The sequence below is a fragment of the Panthera leo genome, chromosome E3 (genome assembly GCF_018350215.1).
Source record: "Panthera leo isolate Ple1 chromosome E3, P.leo_Ple1_pat1.1, whole genome shotgun sequence".
Lineage (NCBI taxonomy): Eukaryota > Metazoa > Chordata > Mammalia > Carnivora > Felidae > Panthera > Panthera leo.
In genome coordinates this window covers 31,463,696-31,487,223 of record NC_056694.1, presented here as the reverse complement: position 1 = coordinate 31,487,223, position 23,528 = coordinate 31,463,696, and the positions used below count along the sequence as shown (strand labels likewise).

At 46.4% G+C, this 23,528-nt stretch overlaps 2 protein-coding genes across 4 annotated transcripts in view; both read right to left on the bottom strand.

Annotated features, from left to right (window-relative positions):
- Positions 1 to 1,598: 1,598 nt before the first annotated feature.
- On the bottom strand, positions 1,599 to 10,304 carry RSL1D1 (ribosomal L1 domain containing 1). The gene is made up of 9 exons (XM_042922206.1): positions 10,143 to 10,304; positions 9,311 to 9,450; positions 7,897 to 8,035; positions 7,096 to 7,244; positions 6,905 to 7,006; positions 5,679 to 5,772; positions 5,466 to 5,591; positions 2,768 to 3,064; positions 1,599 to 2,237 (listed from the first exon to the last, which is right to left on the bottom strand). The coding sequence occupies exons 1-9, from the start codon at positions 10,239 to 10,241 to the stop codon at positions 1,911 to 1,913; spliced, it is 1,473 nt and encodes a 490-aa protein (XP_042778140.1). The 5' UTR covers positions 10,242 to 10,304; the 3' UTR covers positions 1,599 to 1,910.
- A 5,085-nt stretch (positions 10,305 to 15,389) lies between these two features.
- GSPT1 (G1 to S phase transition 1) overlaps positions 15,390 to 23,528 on the bottom strand; it is a 38,703-nt gene continuing 30,564 nt past the window's right edge. For all 3 annotated transcript variants that reach the window (XM_042921235.1, XM_042921234.1, XM_042921233.1), the window contains exons 12-15: positions 22,843 to 23,016; positions 21,878 to 21,967; positions 21,531 to 21,699; positions 15,390 to 19,828 (exon numbers count right to left, since the gene is read on the bottom strand). In XM_042921235.1, the coding sequence (XP_042777169.1) occupies positions 19,776 to 19,828; positions 21,531 to 21,699; positions 21,878 to 21,967; positions 22,843 to 23,016 (486 nt within the window). In that variant the 3' untranslated portion in view covers positions 15,390 to 19,775. The remainder of the gene's footprint in view (positions 19,829 to 21,530; positions 21,700 to 21,877; positions 21,968 to 22,842; positions 23,017 to 23,528) is intronic.

Here is a 23,528-nt window from a genome sequence, read left to right as displayed (position 1 = left end):
TGATTTCGGCTCAGGTCACGATCTCACCGGTTTGTGAGTTCGAGCCCCACGTCGGGCTCTGCGCGGACAGCACGGAGCCTGCGTGGGATTCTGCCTCTCAAAATAAATAAACTTCAAAAGTTTTTTTGATGGTTATTATGGTTCCTTAAAAAAAAGAAAAAGAAAAAGAACCAAAATTCAAGTACTTCTTCAGAAAGGCTGCATGACATTTCTCCCACCAGACCCGGTTTTGTCCCTTGAATCTCCACGGCATGACGGATGGGTCCAGAAACCCAGCACTGACTCCCAGTATAGTGTCAGCCACACACCCAGCCTCTTAACCCCAAGAGCGTGACTCACCGTAGCAGCGGTTTCCCGCTCCTCTCGGCCCCAGGTCACAGCCCTATCGGCCAGCTGGGGACGCGCCTGAGCCTTAGAGACCTAGCAGCTGGATTTGTGCCTTGTTGTTGCAATTCGGAATTTTCACCCATTCCCGAGCCGTGGTTTCCAGTTGTCAGAAAATGAGCCTCCTGCTTAAGAAGTTTAAAATAAATCTGCTGTTTTCAACCAACATAACTCGAGTGACCCCTGATGTACAAAGGACAGGAAGGTAAGCAGCTGCCCCACATTTCCATCAGGAGGAAGCCACAGACCAAAGAGATCACTTGTGTCGCAGAATCCTTATTGGTTGGAGGGTGGGTAAAAGACCGAATGCTGTCCCCTCCCCCCATCAGGTCACGTGGAGAGGAGCAGCACTGTGTACGCGATGACCCACGCCAAAGAGGACTTCACCTTCACGTCTCAAGATATGAAACAAGGCTGGCCTGTTGCCGTGGGACCTCATTTCTGCGGAAAATTCAAAGCGATTGTGCTAATCCTCTATGTGAAATGTGTACTTGAACGCCTACAAGCACAGCGGAATTACAAAGTTGTGTTATTTGAGAGGATTTGAGGATTGTAAGTTAACGTCTGAAAAGCCAAAGCTCTCGCTCCTCTAACTTGATGGAAGACCGTCGGCAAGTTGACTGCTTCCCGAGCCACGTGATCCCTGAAAGCGTGCCTCACTTCGGCCTTTCCGGTAGGACAGGGAACCCGTCGCTTACCACCAGGGATGGGGACCCTGATTCAAATCGAGGGAAAGGCCAAGCACCTGAAAAGTCACTGACTGCCTCAGAACATATTTGAGTCACCCCAAATCCACGGGCCACTCTCTCCAGCTTCCCGGCCTAGAGTCGGCACACGCGAGCGAATCCACACAGGCCGAGGAAGGGTCTGGAGGAAGACGGCAAAGCTAGAAGGATTTCTGGTCTCTAGCAGGCGGGATTCAACTCCGCGCCTCTGAAAACGGCTCCCTGTTAACCGGTCTCATCAAGTGCACGCCCCCTCGGCGGCCCCGGCCCGGGCCGACTACCACCAACGTCGACTATTTGATTCCGAAACCCGCCGAGGGCTTCTTGTAAGTTGCACAGGTGAGTGCCAGGCAGCGAGCCCCACCCTGCCGGCGGACAAGGGCTGGGAAGGTTCGCACAAACTAGGGTAAGGGAGCCTAGGCAAAACCCACGGTGACAGCAGACGGGGACAGGGGTCACATCGCAGGGATTCAAGGAAAACCAACAAGATAGGGAGCACCAAGAGTTTACTCAGAAGCCAATGTTACACTTTAATAACAAGCAACCACACAGAAGCACTGTATTTTCCCTGTTACATTAGGAAACACATGGAAAAGCAACTTAAAAAATGGGTCTCCTTCACAACTACTCCTTCCCACGCCCACAAACATCCGTCAGAATTGCTTGCTGAGGTTTTAACAAGTATGTAAGTCTGGGCCTCACTCCTGGAGGAGACTGCGCCGGGCAGGGGCGGGATCCAAGCATTTTTTAAAAAGCTCTTTAGGGAGTCTGGAGGATTCCTTCTGCTTGAGTCTCTGATTTTTAGGTCGACTGGGGCACTCTGGACTTTTTGGGCCACTGTTTGGGGGCGTGGGGGGCTTTTTTCACAGACTTACTAGGAGTAGTGAAGAACTTGGCCCCTGGCTTTTTGGTCACCTGTCTTGGGTCTTTTTTGCCCAGTGAAGAGTTTTGTTCTTTTCCCGCCTCTTCTTTGATTCTTGGCTTCTTGCCCGGGCTGCTCCCTGGGGTCTTGGGCTCCGCAGCCTTCGGGGTCTCGAAACTGGGAAGGGCCTTTCTCTTCTTCCCACGAGGTGTGCTGGGACTGGGACTCTTTTTCGGAGACTTCTTTCCTGCGGCGTGTTTTTGCATCTAAGAAAAATAAGAGTTAAGTGCAGGGAAAAACGGCCCCTGACAATGGAACTCCGAGAGTGACTGTCTCCACCAGGTCTGAAAGGTTTTCCAGGCAGGACCCAGCACCCAAGCTTGCCCTTGCCCCGGTACATTTCCAAAGATTAATCATGTGGTGATCCGGCACTCACTGTCAGAAACTGAACCACCGCCCAAATGTCTGCCCCGGCCTGCTTTTGAAAACCACAGGCGGTGTGTCCAAGAATTATTAACATGACCACCCCTCCTCTGAATCCGAGATACACAGAGGAATGTGTTCACTGCACATCACTCCAATACAGGGCAAAGGAAGCCCCTCCCAGGCTTCTGGGTCTACCTGGTATGTTTCATCTATTACCTCGGGATCTTTGCTACGACAGATTCTGCTGGAAATACACTAGGGAGAAACAATGCCCCCGTCCTTGCAATGCCTCTTACACGCATGGCTCAGCGGGGCCTGCCTGACATACGGGGGCACTGAAGCCATCGGCCACTAGCACCAAGAGAAATACCTCTCCGTTTTCTTTCGCTGGAGTCCTCTCTATTGGTACCAGTTGAGGGAGCTCCTCTTCGGATTCGTCCTGCACTTTATTCTGGGCTTTTACTCGCCTGCTCTCTTTCTTCCCACACGCTCGGGCCTCCTTCGGGGGTGCGGGGTCCTTCACCGGAGCACCGCCAGTTCCAGAGCCTGCCTCCTCTTTCTTCGGGGCCGACGAGGCCTTTCTGGCCCGCTTCGTAAGCCTTTTGCTTCTTTTCTTCTCCTTTTGTTTTTCACGATACTCTTTTTGTTTTTCTTTTTTCTTTAATTCCTACCAAAACACCAAACAAAAAACCCAGTAACAAAAAAGCCACACCAAACTCCAAGCCTAACTTTAGTAGGGAATACACTTGTTGGTCAATAAATGGCATAGACTTAGAACTTGCAATTCTCATTATTCATAAGCTTCTGGAAAGTGCCTTGATCTGTGGCAACTCTAAGCAAACAAACCACAACACCAGCACTGGAACCTCAATGGCACTTGGCTCTGACTCACAGAACTACATATGGGGACTGGAAGCAATGAGGTGTGCAGTCAGAGCTTCTGCAAGGTGATCTGATTTATAGGTGAGTTAAGAATTATCCTAGGGATGCCTGGGTGGCTCAGTCGGTTCAGTGTCCAACTCTTGAATTCGGCTCAGGTTGTGATCCCAGGGTTGTGGGATCAAGCCCTGCATTGGGCTCTGTGCTTTGTGCGGACTGTGCTTAAGGTTCGTTCTCCCTCTCCATCCCTCCCTCCCTCCTTCTCTCTCCCGCTCTCTCTTCCCCTCTCTCTGTCCCTCCTCGGCCTGTGAGCGCACGCGCACACACACACACACACATACACACACACACACTCTTTCTCTCTCTCAAATAAAAATTAAAAAAAAAAAAAAAAAAAAGCTAAAAAGGAAAAAAAAAAAAAGAATTATCCTAAATTGTAGAGTATTCTGATGTGAATTACAACTCAAAACAGTTTTAAGAAAAAAAACTGATAATTTTTCCCTACTTCAGACTGGGGCAGCAGTTAGATTAAGAAGTTTATAGAACCAGGGGTCCACTGTCCTTACCACAGACCACTGTTAAATGACCCCCGTAATAGTGTGTAAATTCCATGTTAGCCAACAGTTCCAACATTTTTGCAAACTCCTCAAATCAATGTGCTGACAGATGGCAAAAAAATTCACGCGTCCTGCTTCTGATAATGGCAGTCTTTCATTTTGGGTCATTCTCCCAATGAAAACAAGTAAAAGTGGGATAAAATACTTAAAAAAAAAATTTTTTTTTCTTAAAGGCATCAATGAACCAACTACCTGTGAGACATCTAAAATAAGGACCCCATGGGTAAGTGAGTCCAGAAGCAAATTTTGCTGTGAGTACTGGCTAATCAATAATTTTTGTTTTAACAGGGGGTGGGGCGGGTGGAAAGAAATCAAACTCCAGTGTCCACACCAGGCAGGGGTCCTAGGAGGACCCCCCCCCACAATGAGCTGGGACCCCACTGAGTCATGCTCTCAGGGCGAAGAGGAACACAAGTGGAGGAGTGCGATTCTCGGCATGGTTTGCTCCGAATCACTCAGGGAATCTCAAGCCTTTGATCTGCCTTCAGGGAGTCCCAGGCCAAGGCCCAGACACTTAAATGGAAATCTTCTAGAGAAAGATCTTCACCCTACACCTCAAATTAGTTCTACAAATCATTTTCCAATGCGACGACCGCGACATGGTCAAAGATGACCGAGTCCACAAGGAACCAGAGGGCACAGAGAACAGGCTGGGACACCAGGATCTCCACTACTCGAATGACCAGACAGTGAAGCAACTGTGCTTAAAATGTTCCAACAATTAAGGTGAACAGGAGGACTGACAGGTAACAGGAAATTAAAAGAAGTAAAGCCAGTGTGAAAAAGAACAAACATACAACTTCCAGAAGCGGGAGGTGGGGGGGGTGTAATTAAAAGACCAAAATTAAAAACCCACTGAACATGATTAACATGGCTTAAAAAAAAAAAAAAAAAAAAAAAAAAAGGTGGGAGGCGCCTGGGTGGCTTAGTCGGTTAAGCATCTGACTTTGGCTCAGGTCATGATCTCATGGTTTGTGAGTTTGAGCCCCGCGTCGGGCTCTGTGCTGACAGCTCAGAGCCCAGAGCCTGCTTCAGATTCCGTGTCTCCCTCTCTCTCTGCCCTCCACCGCTCACGCGGTCTCTAACATAAATAAACATTTAAAAAAAAAAAAAAAAAAAAGCGTCACCAAACTAGGAGACTGGTCCAAAACAGAGCAAAAATAGCAAAATAATTTTCTCTCGTTCTACCGATAGCACTAAAAGCCTACAGACCCAAACTGACGGGTATCTGTTAGCCTCATGCAATCGTCAATGCTGCCCACGGGAAAGTTCTTAACACGCTCGATTTTGGTTTTCTTTCAGCTCCTCCTGCCACTACACAGGCCCCTACCGAGCTGACTCACCCCACTCAAGGGAAACCAAAAATGATCAACGAACACAAGATATTTACATCATACCTCAATATACTTCATTCACACCACCATGAAGTGATCTCGGAGGAAAGGGGGAACAAGGCACCTAAAAGCACGAGCCCTGGAAACCGCGGAAGGTCAGGCAGGAACGGAACCCGCTCTCCTTGGGCCACGATCACGCCTGCGAGGAAGCCCACCTGGTGTTTCAAGTTCGACTCACCTTCTTCTTCTGACTAGGAGTGCGCACTCCTTTGGCTTCGCCCTGACAGCTGACAAACGAGGAAAAGATGGGAAGCGAAGCAGACCTCTCGGTTTTCACATACAGGAGCTTCACGCTCTCCCACTTCTGCAACAGAGACAAGAACGACACTGTCGGTCCACGTCCCGTTTCTCCTGCGCGAACCAGCGACTGCTGCACCTGTTAAAACCGCACCTCTGGCAGCTTCTGGGAAAGCCTCTTCGTGACCGCGATGATGTTATCGACGATGTGCTGGACCTCCATTCCCGTGTGACCAACGCGGATGGTACTGAAACGTAACACGGCGGCAGACAAGAAGGTTTTTAAGAACAATCTGTTTGAGCAATAATAGTGATTTGTTTCTCGGGGAGCCTGGGTGGCTCAGTCGGTTAAGTGTCCGACTTGGACTCAGGTCATGATCTCACAGTCCTTGAGTTCGGGCCCCGTGTCGGGCTGTGTGCTGACAGCTCAGCGCCTGGAGCCTGCTTCGGATTCCTCCCCCCGCCCCCCTCTCCCTCTCTCTGTCCCTCCCTGCTTGTGTGCTCTCTCTCTCACTCTCTCAATAATAAATGAACATTAGAAAAATACGTGAAAAAAATTTTTTGTTTTTCAAAATGCAGCACAGGCAGGTATATGAGAAATCTAAATACACAATCCTAAAAAGAAATGTAAGGTAGAAACATTATAATCTTTAGGGTTTCAACAGATTTTAGATTCTCTCTCTTGCTCTCTCTCTCTGCCCTGCCCCATGCTTGTGCGCACACGGGCATGCTCTCAAAATGAATAAACAAATGTTTTTTTAAGGTCACCTGGGTGGCTCAGTCAGTTAAGCGTCTGACTTTTGGCTTGGGCTCAGGTCATGATCTCACAGTTCGTGAGTTCGAGCCCCGTGTCCGGCTCTGCACTGACAGTGCAGAGGCTGCTTGGGATTCTCTCTCCCCCTCGGTCTGACCCTTCCCGGCTTGTGTGCATGGGCGCTCGCTCACTCTCTCTCAAAAACTAAATACTTCTAAAAATAAAAATAAATAAACATTTTTAAAAGGGGGGGGGGGGCGCGCCTGGGTGGCTCAGTCAGTTAAGCCTCTGACTCTGGATTTCAGTTCATGAGCTCACGGTTCAGGAGTATGAGCTCAGTATTGGGCTCTGTGCTGTCAGTGCGAGGCCTGCTTGTGATTCTCTCTATATATATATTCTGTATACCCTCAGTCCTATATAGAGAACACTGATAGAGACCATTTACATCACTGTGGAAAGCTCTAAGGGGCAGCTGCTTCCAGAGCCTACATGCTTGGTAGGGATAGACTTTAGTTTTAATAGAAGGATCTGGTTTTCATTCACACGATCTCGTAAGAAACAGCTTACAAAATTATTACTGAGTGAACAGGAGACTAAACAGGCACACGCGAACACCTCTTCCCTACCTGCAAGAACCACTTTTTGAGATGTTCAAGACAGTCCCGCCTATACAGGTGTTGATCTCCTTGGATAAATTCTTGGCCAGAAGGTTTACAGGAACGGGAACCCTGTAACGACAGGCAGGCGCTTGGAGCACAGTGCACGCACACGGATGACGTCCACGGGGCTCAGACGCGGCCACTGCGAAGCAACCTACTTCTTTCTGTGATAGAAGTGTCTCCCCAGGTGGGACGGCAGGAGCCGTCGGATTCTCGCATCAGTGAGGAAGAAGTCAAAGCTGCCCAGCAGGCGAAGCTTGGCTTCATAGGGTTTGTATTCCTTCTTTAAAGTTCGCAGAGGGATGATCTAGAAACATAAGGAAGAGGAAAAACCCCAAAAGTTAGGGACTTGAACAAGAAGAAGAAACACTCAAGCGGTAACTTGGGTCTGGATCTTAAATCGTCCTAGAGCCACACAGTTCAGTAAACCTGCGGCGAGAACCCGCGACGTGCCGGGAGCTGGGCTCACCGATGGAGGCACAAATGGGCTGGGACCCACGTCAAGAAAGGACACCGGTGACTACAAGCCACGACAGTGACCTAACGGAGAAGTCTTCTGTGAAGCCTTCAAGATAATAAAGGTGCTGCTGTACCTGTGAGCTCTGGGGTCAAGAAACCTCAACAGCTCATCCATCACAGAGAAGATGAAGCCGTCCTACCAAAGCCAGTGAGAACCGAAAAGAAAAAATTAAACTAAAACTTAAATTCCCAGGGGCACCTGGCCGGCTCAGTCAGTGAAGCGGGCAACTCCTGATCTCGGGGTTATAGGTTCAAGCCCCACGTTGGGTACAGAGATTGCTGAAGAACAAAATCCTTAAAAACTAAAAAAAACAAAAACTAAAATCCCTAGGAAAGAAATACTAGATTATAAGGTAGTGCAGGAATATACGATCTAGCACTTCAGTCAAAAGAGGGAATCAGATCTTTTCATTGCCCTGAAAATATTAACCACTCCTGACCTGAGAAATGGTTTTAATTCCATGTTTGTTCAAAAGCTTCTTGTAAAACCGTTCTGTCTTTTCAGGAGTTAAATTGGGTTCGTCCTTGGTAAGTAAACAAATATCTGTTAAATCTGATCGAATACCATGAGGCAAGGACCTGCAAAATACATGAGAAGGAAGTGAGGGATAAAGCATTATGACAGACAAAATATACGTTTCTACTCCTAGAATACACAATAAATTCAGTCACTTCAACAAACTTCATTCATGCTGTCTAAGCAAATACTCTAACAAGAACATTTAAAAATACATCTAGTTTTCAGCAGTCTGGACAGATTTAAGATTCAAGTAAATCATCACAAATACCCAGCATCCAAAATATCAATTAATATTTGAGATATAACCACACTTAACATATAATCAAAGATACCCAAGACAGCGCACACGCAGTTATCATTATTTTATACGATGCTACAAATGCATGTGTTCTAAAATGTGAACAACCTGGTTTCATGAGGATAGTTCTGCTTCAGAACTTCACCCTACAGAAAACCCTGGATTCCATAAACCCTTAAGAGCTGAATAGAAGGGGCGCCTGGGTGGCTCAGTCGGTTGAGCAACTGACTTTTGATCTCAGCTCAGGTCCTGATCTCATGATTCGTGAGATTGAGCCCCTTGTCGACCTCAGCACGGGAGCCTGCTTGGGATTCTCTCTCCCTCTCTGCCCTTCCCCTGAAATAAACTTTAAAAAAAAAAAAAAAAAAAAAAAAAAGGCTGAACAAACCAACAAGGACCAGAAAACTTATGTTTTTTTTTTTGACAGGAGACAAAAGGACCCCACAGAGGCAGGGGTGCCAGAGAGAACACAGGACATGTTATATACATATATATATATATATTTTAGTATAATTATGTCCCAAATATTACATGGGACCTACTTATACAAAAAAATTACTTCTATTTTTATTTGCTAAGTCTGGCAACTCTGCAGAGAAGGGATCTCTGACCTAAAAGTCCTAGACCAAGAAGAATGTGTGATCACCATAGATTTGTTTTCCAGAAGGAGCTCACTGCCAAGTCTGTAACCATCTCTGCATGTAGGAGCGAATCGGGGACCTCAGGAGTTTAGCTTGAAACTAATATGACATGGAAAGATAACAGAATGTATACAAATACAAAAGCTGTATTAATTTATTCTAAACCCAGGTTTCAGATTCAACAGAACTGTGCATCAATCCCCAGAAAACTGGTGACATTTTTAGACAATTTAAGCATGTGTGAATTCTTTTTTTTTTTAAGGCACAATTACACATTTCAATTCATATTTTTATTTTGAATTTGCAAAATGTCCACTAGAAACAAAAGGGCGATGGTTACAGACACGCAGAACGACCAAGCCAGTAACAGGCAAAGGCAGAAAATCAGAACTTACAATCTGACCCTCAGTTCTTTACTTGGAATCTTCCATAACACCACCATTAAAAAGAAATTTTCATTCTCATTCAGAAGCAATCCATTCGCGTTTTTCCTGGACTTGGAATGTGCCAACAGAGCTTCCACTGCCTTTCTTATCTGCAACGTGGAGATACACGAACAAATTCATTGGCAATCTGATTTATGATTTAGCATTTGCCCCCTCCTAGCGTCTATTTTTCCTTTTTTTTTTTTTCCTCCTCAAATTCTATTTTAATGGGCAACCTCCATAACCATCTCTATCAGGATCCTGCAATTTGGGATCAGAGGAATGTCAGACTCATCAGAAACCACCTAAGGATCCACTCAGCACCCGTCTACAGAAAAGAGCCTCTTTCTTCCACGTTAAGGCGACTATCGCGCCAGGTGGGAACATGCTTCCTGGGAAATGGATGGCGAAGGCGGCAATGCCAGGAAAAGGGCAACACGCAACTACCGTATACTGGGGCCATTACTTTATGCCAGGGACCTGACCGAGACCAGCAGAGACACTTTCTTTAAACCCAAGGTTACGGAGGCTTGCAAAATTACCCGATCTGCCAAAGTCAAAGGGTAGGGGAACAGAGCCGGGTGGATCTCACGCCGGAACCCCAGGCTGTACCTGCATCCACCTGGAGGGCCAGGCCGCAGGGCTGGGGGCGGCGAGCGCCTCCCCGAGCGCAGGAGGAGCGGGCCGGCTGAGCGCGACGCGACACGCCGACCCTCTTCCCAAAGCTCCGGGGACGTCGGCGAGGGCCAGGGGCCGGCCTGGCCCCCCGCCTCCCAGCCCCCCTCCCCACGGGACCACTCACCTGCCCTTGGTCCAGCTGATCCAGGGAGGCAGGGGTCTCTGGAGCGGTGGCTGAGGCCGCGGTTGAGGAGGAGGGTGGGGTGGAAGCCGAACCCTCCATTTCGTTCCCACCTCGTGCAGACGCTCGCGCGGTACCGGCAGGGCTCCCTGTGCGCACGCGCGAGCCCAGGCCCGCAGCCGGAAGTTGGGGGGCGGGACCGGGCCCTGATGTCACGTCCGGGAGCGCGGGGTCAGGCCCGGGGATGTCGCACCCGCGACGTTTGGCGGCTGCGCCGGCTGTCCGAGTCTCCGTCGTCAAGCGCGGGAGCGGCCTCGGTGACACCTGGCTCTCATTCCGTACCGAGCGACTCGAGCGAGCGCCTGGAACTGGGGGAGGAGGCCTGGCCCGCCGCCCACCTGCCCCGCCGCCGCCGCCCCTTGGGAGTCCGGCGCGGTGGGGGCGCGAGTCGTGAGCCAGCGCCGGTCTCTCCTGGGCCTCGGCTCCCAGAAAGGCGGGAGGTCAGCGCAGGTACGCGGAAGCGTGCAGGCTGGACCACCCGCGGCCGCAGAAGGTAGAGTCCCCCGCCTCTCCGCAGCCCCAGTGGTGGCCGCTGTTCCCTGTTTCTGGAGCCTTGCGGGGATGTTCCTAGGCACGTCTAGAAACGACTGTTTCTTTTTCTTCTTCATGGATGATGGGTTTAAACTTAATCCTTTTTTTTTTTTTTTTAAACAAATCGTAGCCTCGTAGACCCATTCTTTGTTCTGCACGTTGCCTTTCCCTCCGAATGCTTATTTTTTGGAGGTTGTCTGTGCCGCTACCTCATGCCCTGCCTCATTTTTAAAAACTGCCCATGTGAATAAACAGTTTATTTAGGAGGTTTTGGTGAACGTGCGGGATTGTTTTAGTCTTTTTGCAACCAGCTTTGGGCATTTTTGAGAGATGAAAGAATGGGAGTAGGGGGCTTTCCATGTCTGTTGCTTCCCAAAAAACCCGCCTTCCATATTGCAAAGGTGGAAGAAGGCATGTTCTGCTGCTGGTCCCTGATAGTGACTTTGTCCGTTATCAGCTTGTAGAGGAAATGTTCTTAAATCATTGATACCCACTCGTATTTGTCTATTCTAGAATGTTGTGTAAGATGGAATTCGTTTTAGCACAGTATTATGAGTTGTTACGTTAGGCCTCGTGTATCAGCGTTTTCTGGTATTCTGAGAGCAGCATTAGGGATGTCACATGTGTCGTTTGAATTCAAGTTTGCGAGCCAGATTTCTAGACCAAAGGAAAGGCATGAATTCAGGTACAGGAGCAGAGTGATGTTTGCAGGTGGTATTAAGAGGCTGGAGAAGGGCCGTGCAGAGGGGAGGGATGGGAGATGGGGCTAGAATGGTAGGTTAGGGAACTAATGCATTTCCAAGGCTGAGGGCTTGTCTGTACCTTGGAGAAAACTATACATACAAGATTGTTCAATTGCCGGATTGTGATTTAAAAAATGATTCACGGGGGCACCTGGGTGGCTCAGTCCGTTAAGCATCCGACTTTGGCCCAGGTCATGATCTCATGGTTGGTGAGTTCTAGCCCGAAGTCGGGTTCTGTACTGACAGCTCAGAGCCTAGAGCCTGCTTCAGATTTTGTGCCTCCCTGTTTCTCTGCCCCTCCTCCACTTATGCTCGGTCTACAATAAATAAACATTTTAAAAGATTGACAGAGAGATCAGAAGGGAGCTCATGTTATTTCACCACCTTTTAGGAATACTAAATGGTCTGTCTGTGTTTGATAATAGCTTTAATAAAATCAGATAAACAGAAAAGATGAAACTTCTCTGTCTGGTTTACTTATTTGCATTTCTAATGATAATTCAGAGAAGGCTGTATTTGCAACCAACATGACAGAATCTTAATTGGGAAACAAAATTAAATCTCCTTTCAAGGAAGGATAAAAAATTCTGGGATATTCATAATATAAAACGTTGGTCGGCAATAGGGAATAAACTGCTGATACACACAACATGATTCATCTCTAAAACATGATGTTGCTTCTAAGAAGACAGTTGAGGGCCTCGTGATTTCCATTTATGTGGAGTTCAAAACCAGGCAAAACTAACACGGCAGAACAGTGATCCCCCTTGGCAGGAGGAACGAACTGGAAGGGGGCTGAAAGGAACTTCAGTGATGGAAATGTTCTCTGTGTTGATGTGGGTGTCTACATATTGTATAGACTGGACAAACTCATTGTAAAGTTATATATATTCCACTGTATACACATTTTACCTTAATAAAAAATTCCTCTTGTACATAAGTTCTGTCTGTTGGACCTTCTTTACAAATAGTAATTAACTCCTAAGAGTCTAATTCTTTCAAAAATTTCTTTTTCCGAAAATTTAGTGTATTTCCCGGGGAAATAACAAAGCTTGGTAATGGACAGATTGCTTTTATTGTAAGTAATTTGTGAAATCTACAAGCCAACACAAAATACTTGAATACTTCGGGGCACCTAGGTGGCTCAGTCGGTTAAGCATCTGACTTCAGCTCAGGTCATGATCTTGCAGTTTGTGGGTTTGAGCCCCATGTCGCGCTCTGTGCTGACAGCCTACAGCCTGGAGCCTGCTTCAGATTCTGTGTCTCCCTCTCTCCCCTCCCCTGCTCATACAGTCTCTCCCCTCCCCTGCTCATACAGTCTCTCTCTGCCTCAAAAATAAATGTAAAGAAAGACTTGACTACTTCAATTAAAAGGGGTTAAATCACCATAGTAAATCTCGATCTAAATATAATCACACTGGGGCGCCTGGGTGGCGCAGTCGGTTAAGCGTCCGACTTCAGCCAGGTCACGATCTCGCGGTCCGTGAGTTCGAGCCCCGCGTCAGGCTCTGGGCTGATGGCTCGGAGCCTGGAGCCTGTTTCCGATTCTGTGTCTCCCTCTCTCTCTGACCCTCCCCCGTTCATGCTGTCTCTCTCTGTCCCAAAAATAAATAAAAAAACGTTGAAAAAAAAATTTAAAAAAAAAAAAAATAAATATAATCACACAATAAAGAATGCAAAATAGGTTAAATATGTAATTTTTCCCATTCCCTCTCTAGCTAAACTTTTACCAGTAGACTTAGATAATCAGTAGCCTCACTCTTAAACCAGAGAAAGAAACTTTTTTCGTAAAAATGCTTTAAAATTAAAACTCAAATCATTAACTTTGAACTACTTTTACTGCTTCTTTATTTGGGCACTGAAGTGAAACGTTTAAGAGATCAAAGGTAAGATGGGTTAAGAAAATGTGCAACGAACATTAAATGGGACCCAGTGCACAGTGAGAGGGGGAAAAGTTCTTGCCTCATTTTTTTTTTTTTATCTTAGAGCAAGAGAGGGGGAAGGGGGCAGAAGAGGGGAGACAGAATCCCCAGCAGTATACATGCTCAGCACAGAGCCCAACATGGAGCTTGATCCCACGACCCTGGGATCAGGACCTGAGCTGAAATCGAGTCAGATGCTCAACTGACTGAGCGACCCAGGCACCCTTAACAGAAGGATCATATCATAAAAAATAGTACTTGATGGGGTACCTGGCTGGCTCAGTCGGGAGAGCATGCCACTCTTAATCTCTGGTTCATGAGACCAACCCCCAGTTGGGTGTGGAGCCTACTTTAAAAAAATATATACGGTCTTATAAAAAATTAGTAATTGAGTAACAGCACACTTGTCAGTTCCGAGGTTTTTGTTTCCTTGTTTTAACTATTTCTAGCAGAAAACAGGAAAATATTTCATGCAAGGAATTTGGGCACAAAGAGCCTTCAGAAAGAATTTAAAGGAAATACATATTCATGGTAACAAAAATTTCACTTTCTAGACTGGATTTACAGGATGAATGTAAGGAAACAAAAACACGTACCACTGCAGTACAGGACCTTCCAAATTCGTCATGTATGGTCACAATGGCCATAAATGGTCAGAGACTTAAAATAGATGAGCTTGTCACTATAGAGGTTAAAGAGAAAGTATCTTCCAGAACCTGGTTTTTCCCACGGTCAAAGAAACTGCCGTTTTGTGGGGTTTTTTCAGGTCTTTTTAAATTCGGAAAACTTTAAACGTCTTTTATTGTAACCTGGCCATCATTTATCCTAGATCTCTCTACTTCTTCACTACAAAGCTACCGAGTCCAAGGTATTGGTGCTCTATCTCTGCTTTAAGACGCATCAATAGAACGGGTGTCTCTGAAACCGCTTCCATGGGCCAGGAGATCTAGAATTCTCTCCGGTCAGTCTTTACATGCTGCAGTCCAGTGCCCATGAGTGGTTGGATGCCCAGACACGTTTAGGCCACAGGGTTTGCCGTGCGGGGATGGTGATCCTGTCCCTGAAGAGTAGAAACGTGTTGACCCCTGTGGTTACTCACAAGCCACTTAGTTAGAACTTTCCTAATATGAACCCCTCCTTTAAGAGCAAGCTTTAATAGCAAGCCTTTAAGACTCATTCATGCCAAACACCTGTACTGCAGACCGATTCCCAAAACCTGTCACCTAAGATTGTTTAAGCAAGAACTCATTCGGTCTCACAGAGACAAAGGAATATGCAGGAACATACTGTTGCCGTCCCCCGAACCACTGTGTTTACTGCCTCTCTACCATTAATTTCTTCTCTCTGGGCCCTTCCTTTCTTGATTGTTACTAAACATCCTGAACATAGAGGTTCGTACTTGTGACGGAATCCCTGATGGCTCCCCAACTCTGTTCATTTAAAAACCATGTACTGTGATATTTATGATTAGGCACCTCGGACTTCCTACATGGCTGTTAAGACTCAGTCACGTGGGCCATACAGAGGCCTTTGCTTACCATGTGCGAGCAGACCACACATGTGCAAGTTCCTCCGTCAAAGAGCTGAGGGGACCCGTCCACATCTGCTGCTAGATAGTTCCAGGCCCTGAGGCAGGAAGAAACGATGTGAAGAAGGGACAGAAACACACAGGGTATGACAGGATAGGCAACTGTAAACACACAGACAAATCCTTCAAAAGGGAAGATGACAATCTTTATTGTTATTACAAAAGCAATTTTTCTTTTTTTAACTTCAGTCATTTGAATAATTGCAAGAGCGACTAGGGGCTTAATCCTCACACAGGCATCAAGTCAGGCACAGTAGGTAGCTACAAATCATAAGAAAAAGGTCTCTCTACCTTGGATTCCCACCGTTCCTACCTAGAGAGCATTCTGCCACGCTTTGGAATCAGGTTAAAAACCCCAGCAGACCTACTACTCCGTTCCCTTGAATTCTCTGGCTTTTTTTTTTAAAAATGAGAGCTAGGTATTGTCCTATGCTGTTTAGTAAAACCTAGTCGCTAAATCCTGGCCTGAGAGAGATCCCCATTTCCTTTAGAACAGAAGAAACTTGTCAACTCAGGGGGGTCCATTTCTGAGAGCCCAGGGGGGGTCCCTAAAACGCAGACCTTGGGCTCAGAGCGCAGGTGCACCTCAAGCATGTGGATGGTCCCCTGAGGAGCGCGGGAGCCCCGGGCAGCGGGAAGGAGGCAGCAGGGACTCGGGGGGACGTGCGGAGCCTCGGGAAGCACGAAACGTCCTTCCACCTTGGCTGGCCACAGACCTGAGGTTTCCAGTGGTAGGTTTTAAAGGGCACAGTGGCGTGTGTGGCAAGGTAGAAAAGACAGTTCCCATTCCGACGGCTGCTTGCAAAATTCCGCCTCATCGGACGTGGTGCCTATCCGCTTTTCCCTGACGCTGGAGAACGTACCAGGTTCTCCTGTCCACTCCCCAACCTCCAGGCGCTGAGAACATTCCTTAGTAATTGGCTCGGCTAGCATATTACTGTTTCAAGGAAGCATTGGATTAGAGGTATGTGAAATAGCGTATTGACTGAAGGGAAGTCTCAGTATGTTCTAGGATACCAAAAGTCAACAGTACCCTAGAGCCCAAACCATCACAGGTTGAACCAAACCTACCTGACCTGAATTCTGGCAGTAAATTGGTTCAAATGGAATCCACTGAACTGTCTTGAGGCAAATAAAAACAGTTCCGATTCCACTCACTAGGAAATCTAATCTAACCAACTGACGGCTAAATTGAAACCTACCAAGAAGTCGTCTGAGTTGTGCATGTGAAATTACATTTATTTATTTACCAAGCGGCTGCCACGGCGATCTCTGAAGAAACAAAGCGTGGACGTATTAGACGGCATCGTGCTAGGGTCACTGAGAAAGGAGCTGGAGGAAATAGAAGCCATGGCATTTGGAGACAGAATATCGTCCCCTAAATCCTGCTGACTGCCGTCTGCCTCACGCATGTCTGTGAGAGGATTACTAGCACAGTTTCTCTGAGAAGGTAGGCCAACCCTGTCCAGAACATCGGATCGTTCAACAGTCCGCTCTAGTGCAGCAAACTAGAATATTCACAAAGGGTTTTAAAGGTTTCAAAGTCGCCGGATGGTCAGAGCGGTCCTAAGAACGATCTGCCCCTCGACTACCTGAAGTCCCTCCCCAAGGCAGCGAAGCCACCAGGGACGCAGTGGCGGGGCCGTGAGGAAGGCTGACAGCAAGGAGGGCAGCTGAAACGCTGCCCCGTGGGACCGTCCTCACAGACCGCGGAGCGGTGACAGCCGGGGACTAGTGTTCCCGAAGATGCCAGGGAGTCTAGCGGGGTTTTGTCAAGAGTTCATCACGGAAGCAGCGTTTGAGCGCAGGCTCGCCTTGTTCTTGGGTCGCAAAACCACATCTGATGGAAAGTATGACCCCAAATATCCCGCAGCACTTCCGTCACGGTCCAAGCGCATCAGCCCCTTCAAAGTCCATTGCATCCCGGAAAAGCCGTTCTCGTGACCAGTGTGAATTACCACTCGTTATGGCGAACCGCCTGTATTTTCACAACTTACAAAGGTCTGATATCCAGGTATCACAGATTTCGAGACTTTCAGTTCCAAACGAAGAAATACGCACGGGCTTCATTATTCAAGAACACTTTACTCTCTGTCACCAGAGAGTATGGCGACAGCTGCTCAGTCCGACTCTTTGGGTTTGGTTTTACGTGGACTTTCGCTGGACAAGTCCTTTTTGGCAAATTAAAGACAAGAAACAGATGCTAGATTTACCCCTCTCCCGCAGTCAAGGGTGGAAAATGGCAGTTACTTAAGATGTTCATTTCAAGGATAGCTTTCTTGTCTTAAATTCATTAATTTAAAAAACTATGAATAATCAAGCATGAAAGTTGTATCCAGAACATGAATGCAAAGAGATGCAAAGAAAGTTGTGATTCTAACGTATCTACGCCAAAGCCAGAGAACAAACTGTTTCGGTCTGTATCACCCTCGTCTGCGGTCAGCTACCCTGCGTTTGCACCGTCAGCCACAGCAGCACACGTGCGCTTGCAGAGAACAGAACGGCAGCACAGGAATCCGAACTGCTTTGGAAGGGCCCGGCATCGCCCACGGCCAGCTCCCTTCACACGCTGCATTTCCCCAACCAGGTCACCGGCCAGGGTCACCAGGAGTTTAAAATCTATCAGCGCTCTTCGACGCGCGCGCACTTCCCGAAGAACTTCAAAGCCCACAGAACGTAAGGTGGTGGTTAAATTAAACAGCGAGGTTTCTTTTAAAGCATCTGATTATTTGCACAAATGTAAAACGAATCCGGTGAGATCTTTCTTTCGTCATTTGACTTATCTTCGTGATCTTTTCTTTTTGAGACGTAGGCCTTTCACAGCCGGCATCCGTTCGTCTTGCGGCAGAGTCTTGGCAACGTGTGCCTGATATTCTAGAAGTGTAAATGTTGTAATAGCAAACAGAACTGGTTTTCAAAAATGAGTTCAGTTTAAAAATGGAAATCTAGTTTTGGAAATAATTTCAACAACTCTTACGCGTTTAAAGATTCATTAAAATCTAGGCAACTGCTATTCTGTTCCTATTACCTTGGAAGTACAAAAAAGTTAAGTACGGATTAGACCTCCCCTATTTCCCCGAAAAATAAAAGCCCAGAGATTTGCAGACATAGTAAAATTTAGCTAAATTTCATGCACTTTAATAGCCACGAGTATGGTTCTAGGGAGCTTTAGGGCAAGAGCTTTGCTCCATCCCTAAGGTACAGCCTCGTTCATGAAATGCATGGTAATTCGAAAGTTAAGAGAACAGAATTAGATTAAGTTTTATATTTTGTGACTGGAAATGCAGTCTGACTAGGCTTTTCTTTTCTGAGGAAGATTACAGGGCACACTACATTAAATACACAATTACAAAGTATCTTATTTCGAGATAAACCACAGTCTAAAAGAGGTCAGGTCTTTGACAAACGGCAACACTGAAAATCAAGGGCGTTGGCTGGGGGGTGAGGGGCTTCCCAGGAAACGCAGAAAGCGGCTCTTCCATTTCCCACTTACTCTCGTTAAAAATTTCAAATTCACGACAGCTGCAGTCGAAAGTCAGCCTTCCATCTAAAAACCCCCACAATGCTCCAGTGTGGCTCTTCCAAATTACAGGTTAGCAAATTTCAGCTTTCTATTTAAGAAAACAGTTTCAAATAATAGAAAAATGTCGATACTGTGCTTGATTCCACTGATCACTGCTAACTTCCATCCGTGCAGATTCGGGTGGCTCTAAATAGGTGTTCATTTAGTTGCTGGACGAGATGCAGCTTTCGCCAGCAAGGATCATCCAGCCTTTAAAATTACCGACACAGATAGTAAACGGTGTCGTTCGTAGAAGTGGCACTTGCGACTGATACGGGTTTTCATACTAGATGCATGCAGCTCTTATAAATACTAAAGGAGGCATTTTTTGCCAGGTCTCAACATGCTGTCTTTATTGCAAATTCCGCTAATTTAACGAGTGAATGGAATTTTCCGTAGGGGTACAATTTCATTATGCTTTACTTATAAAAACGACAGTATGCTGTTCTTTAACTTTAAGACAACTTACTGTGTTTAAGAAGTCGTGTTAAAATACAAACTGGCAGAACGTAAGGGACAGACCTACGAAAGCAGCGTCACCGTCGCATAAAGGCGTTTAACTGTATGTATGCATTAGCCATCAAAAGGAGGGGTCCAACGAGTTCTTTCCTTTAATACAAACACGAACATCGTTTGTAAATGCCTCATTTAAAGTAGTGGATAGGGGAAGGAGTTTAGAAAAGTCCAAGCAATAAAATGTACTCAGTTACTTGGTAAGTTAAAAAGCTAATGCAACAGTGTTACATCCAGATAAAAAATATTATTCAAAAGCAATTCAAATACCGAAAAGGATTTCAAATTGAATATTTTATTAACATGGTAGTTGTCTCTGTAACATGTGCACACACACTCGCACACTCAGAATGATCTGCCTGGGGGAAAAAGACTAAGTAGGTCTAAGGGGAAGATGAAAAATAAAAAAATTCCGGTAAGTTTTCATTATTGTAGGCAATTATGTCCACATCACTTACAAAGCTATTGCCAAATCTGTCCAAGGAAGCAGAGTTTGGGAGGGGAGGGGAAAAAAAACCTGGGGGAAAATTCAACAGTGGCATAGCAGAGCTCTCAATATGAGAAAGCTGACATTATGTGGACTTTTGCTGTGAATTTCGTCTTTGCAAAATATGGGGAGAAGTTTGTCAATGGGCAGAAAATGAGAGAAGGCGGTGTGAAGTAGGCTTTTGCAGTCAATTTTCCTCACAGTACTGTGCAGGGTCATCAAGAAAATGCTTAGTCTTTCTCTGGAACCAGTTTCAGAACTTTTCCAATTGCAATGGTTTTACCTAGAAATGAAATTTAAAGAAACACAAACAAAAACCCTTTTCAGTAGTTAACAGCAAAGCTATGTGAGGTATTAAAGCTGATTACTGTAAAACATAAAACTATTTTTCATAGTGCAAATTACTGACTGGCTTTACCACCAAAGGTGTGATTTCTCATCAGGTCGTCTCAGTAAGTGGATCTTTGGAGGGTGGGGGGAGCCGAAAAGAAACTACATTTCCTGTTATCACAAACCCGTGTGTGGACCAGTACACTGTGGAGCGCCTGTACCACGGCATAGTATTTGGCAATAAAAAGGAATGAATTACATACGTGTCCTAACGGAGCCGAACCTCAAAAACGTGCCAAGCAAAATAAACTAGATACTGAAGACCACAAAGTGTATGGTTCTGTTTATATGGCATGTCCAAAAAAGGCAGAGAGGGGAAGATTTGTGGTTGGCCGGGAAGAGGAATACCAAGCGACCGTAAACAGGTGTAAGGGCTGTTTTTGTTTTTTTTAAGATGTTGTGAATATTCCAAAATCAGAATGTGGTCATGACTGTACACCCTGTAAACCCACAAAAATTCATGAAATTGTACACTGAAAACAAGTCAATTTCAACGTATATAAATTCTCTCAATAAAGCTGTTAAGAGGGGTTCTCAGTCCTATTTTAAGAGGTTCGAATCCCATCAGGTCACGTGAAGAACCTAAAAGCCAAGCACCTCCTTAGGAAAACAAGTAACTCTGGGGTTAAACACTTTTGCTAGGTTACTTTCTCCTGGCCGACTGATTTTTATCAGGTTCTAACCGGCAACTAAGGTTCTCATTTTGTTATGTGAACAGGACAAACCCAGTGACCAGCTTCACTAGTACCAGATACAGACTTTAAAATAAAATGGAGCCAGTCTCCGTACAGATTTCTCTGAAGGAAGGTCTGAAGGAAGGTTTAGGAACTGGACACATTGTGTTCCCCGTGCTCTGCACAGCTGCTGACACGCAGGAGACACATCGTTTTCTGTCGAACAGAACCGGGACTAACTGAGCTGCCGATTCTGTATCTCAGCTGAGCCACAGTGTTTTATGTAAGGTTTTCCACCGTCTTAAACTTAGTTACCTAAGTCAGAAATACTAATAAGCCACAGGGAGCCATTTACTAAGAGCCGCTGTGTTTTCATGCTACCAAAGACTTCCACGGCCACAAGACAGGAAAAGCACAGTTGTTCAGATTCACTGGGAAGTAGGCAGAAGGACACCAACACTCACATAAAAACGCTACTAAACCTCTGTAAAAATTAGGTGCTAAAAGACCATCAGCTTCTGTATCCCTTTTATCCCCCCCACATATGCATGTAGTGAATGTTTTATCAGACTTGATCTTCAAATGTCTTCTGACCACAGAAATGACAAGGTTTTACCGCAGAGGCTCGTATGGCAAAAAATGTGCCTTCCAGGGTTAAGCCCTCCAGGATGGGCTTTAATCACTCACGGTACAAAGGATTTCCTCAGAGAACGTCTTGTTTAGTAAATAAACCAACTCTCAAAGCCCACTCCTTGCAAGAGATCAAAATTAAGATTCTTACAACTACAGCATATACTGCTAAAATGCACGGCCGATTCGGTCTGCTGTTCAATTCCCTCCGCTCATAAAACGTTACAGGAATCTGTCACAAAACACGCACCCAAGTTTTCTACAAACTCGTGATGCGTGCGGTACTCTTACCCTCATCCCTTAAGGTAAAGCGCCCCATCTGAGGGAAGTCTTTGAAGGTCTCAAGGCAGATGGTTCCCGCCGTCCTTAAGCGAGCGATGCATACTTGATCTTGTTTCACGAAACGGGGTCGGGTCTTACTTTTCTCTCCTGATTTTTTGTCTACCAAGCAAATTAAGGCCTGTCCAAGAAAAAGGAGGAGATCACAACGGTGCCGAGTGAAAGAACCTTTAAGACAAGGAGTGCAGATACGAGTGCCTCACTGGTGCCGATCCAAAATGATCGAGATGAGACGGTCTCCGAACCCATACACCAACAAAGCCCCCGGTGCTCTTAATGACCAAAGAATCGCGACTCACTGTTATTTCGACTTCCTCAATGCAGGTGTGAATGTGCAGCACCGCGTTATAGCCCGGGCAGATGATGGACTTGTGCTCTATGATCACTATCTGTCAAACAAAACAATGCACATCTTTATCCCTGGGGTGAAACAGACCTGACCGTCCCGCAGAGCCACTTCGTACCACCGGAACGTGGAACTCACCATCTCGGCAGGACACCAACTGAACTTATTTTTGAGTTAGAAGTGCTGGGTCAAGTGGCCTGACATCCAAGCGTGACCGCGGAGATGCTTCCCCTGCCCATCTTCTAGGCCACAGCCCGACTTTAGAAACCCAGCAGGCAGACTGCCCTAAGAAGCCTGTCTCTCCAAGCCATCTCCTCCCCGAGGAGTGAAGGAACTCACTGGCACTACAGCTGGTTCTCATTTGTTTTGTTCCAGCTGTGAACTTCACAGTTTTATCCAATTCGCAATGACTAAGGCCCAGCAGAAGTAAACAGCCCCGTACCCAGCATCAAAACCTATCCTGCCTAGTCACAGGAGCTCGTGACAGAACTCGAAAATTCTGTGAGCTACGCCAGTCGTGCTCCATCATCCCTGTGGGGAGGTCACGTAGCTAAGAACACGGACACCCTGTGTCTTCGTGTCTGGAAGGGGACTTACTCTGAAGAAACAGACACAGCCTCATTTCCAAGGTGGCTGTGGTCTCCTCAAGGGAAAGACGCTCTGAGCAAAATGTTAAGTCGTAATACTTCTTACCAACAGGTGACCAAAACTAAAAAGGAACTTCCGAAGAATACCACCTCTTGAAGACCGGGTGTGTGTGACACATCGCGGTGGCCGTGATATGTATGTATGACCTCCCCTATCTCATTCCCCTGCTACACACGATGGAGGGTCACCAGTGATCAGGCAAAGAGCATTTACATTCTAATTGGACATGGAGGGTGAAGACCGCTAAGGCAATTACAATGACTAGTCTACCTGGGCATCAAATGTGCGTCCAGAATGACAAAGATTATTAGGGTCACAAAGGATGAATCCTGGGAGAATCTCTTCCTCTTCAATTCCTTTCAGTCGGATTTTGAGGTTTTCACCTGGGGCTACAGAATCAGTTTCTACGTCATCGGAAAGGATTCCAAGAACTTCCACGTTGTGCTTGAAAAAAAACCAAAACAAAAAAAAACACATGCAAATAAACCCCAAACTGGAGGTTTTCGGACACACGCGCTGCACGGCAGAATGTAACGTGATCCGAATGGTCCCTTCAAGCCATTTTCCTGCAAATCGTGGATGAGCCAGAACGTTTATTAACACTGAATCTAACATCTGGATTTGAATTTGATGAACGTCATTTTTATTACGATGATTACATTCTAGGATTTCAAAGGACACCGTTTCTACTACCTCTCAACCCCAAATATCTGAAGAGTGTACGTCTCCAAAGTTTTCTGAACAATTAAGCTTTGAAAGAACAGTCACTAGGGGCACCTGGGAGGCTCAGTCAGTTAAGCGTCTGACGTCGGCTCAGGTCACGATCTCACGATTCAGGAGTTCGAGGAGCCCCGCATCGGGCTGCGGTCTCAACGCAGAGCCTGTTTGGATCTTCTGTCTCGCTCTCTCTCTGCCCCTCCCCCGCTCTATCTCGACAATAAACATTAAAACTACAT

What these genes read in the sequence shown, in the direction of transcription:
- RSL1D1 (XM_042922206.1), bottom strand. Translation starts at nt 10,241, where the DNA reads ATGGAGGGTTCGGCTTCCACCCCACCCTCCTCCTCAACCGCGGCCTCA. An exon ending in ATCAGCTGGACCAAGGGCAG is followed by an intron (nt 9,451 to 10,142) that starts GTGAGTGGTCCC and finishes TCCACGTTGCAG; the next exon opens with ATAAGAAAGGCAGTGGAAGC. An exon ending in GAATTAAAACCATTTCTCAG is followed by an intron (nt 7,245 to 7,896) that starts GTCAGGAGTGGT and finishes TTATGTTTCTAG; the next exon opens with ATCATCCCTCTGCGAACTTT.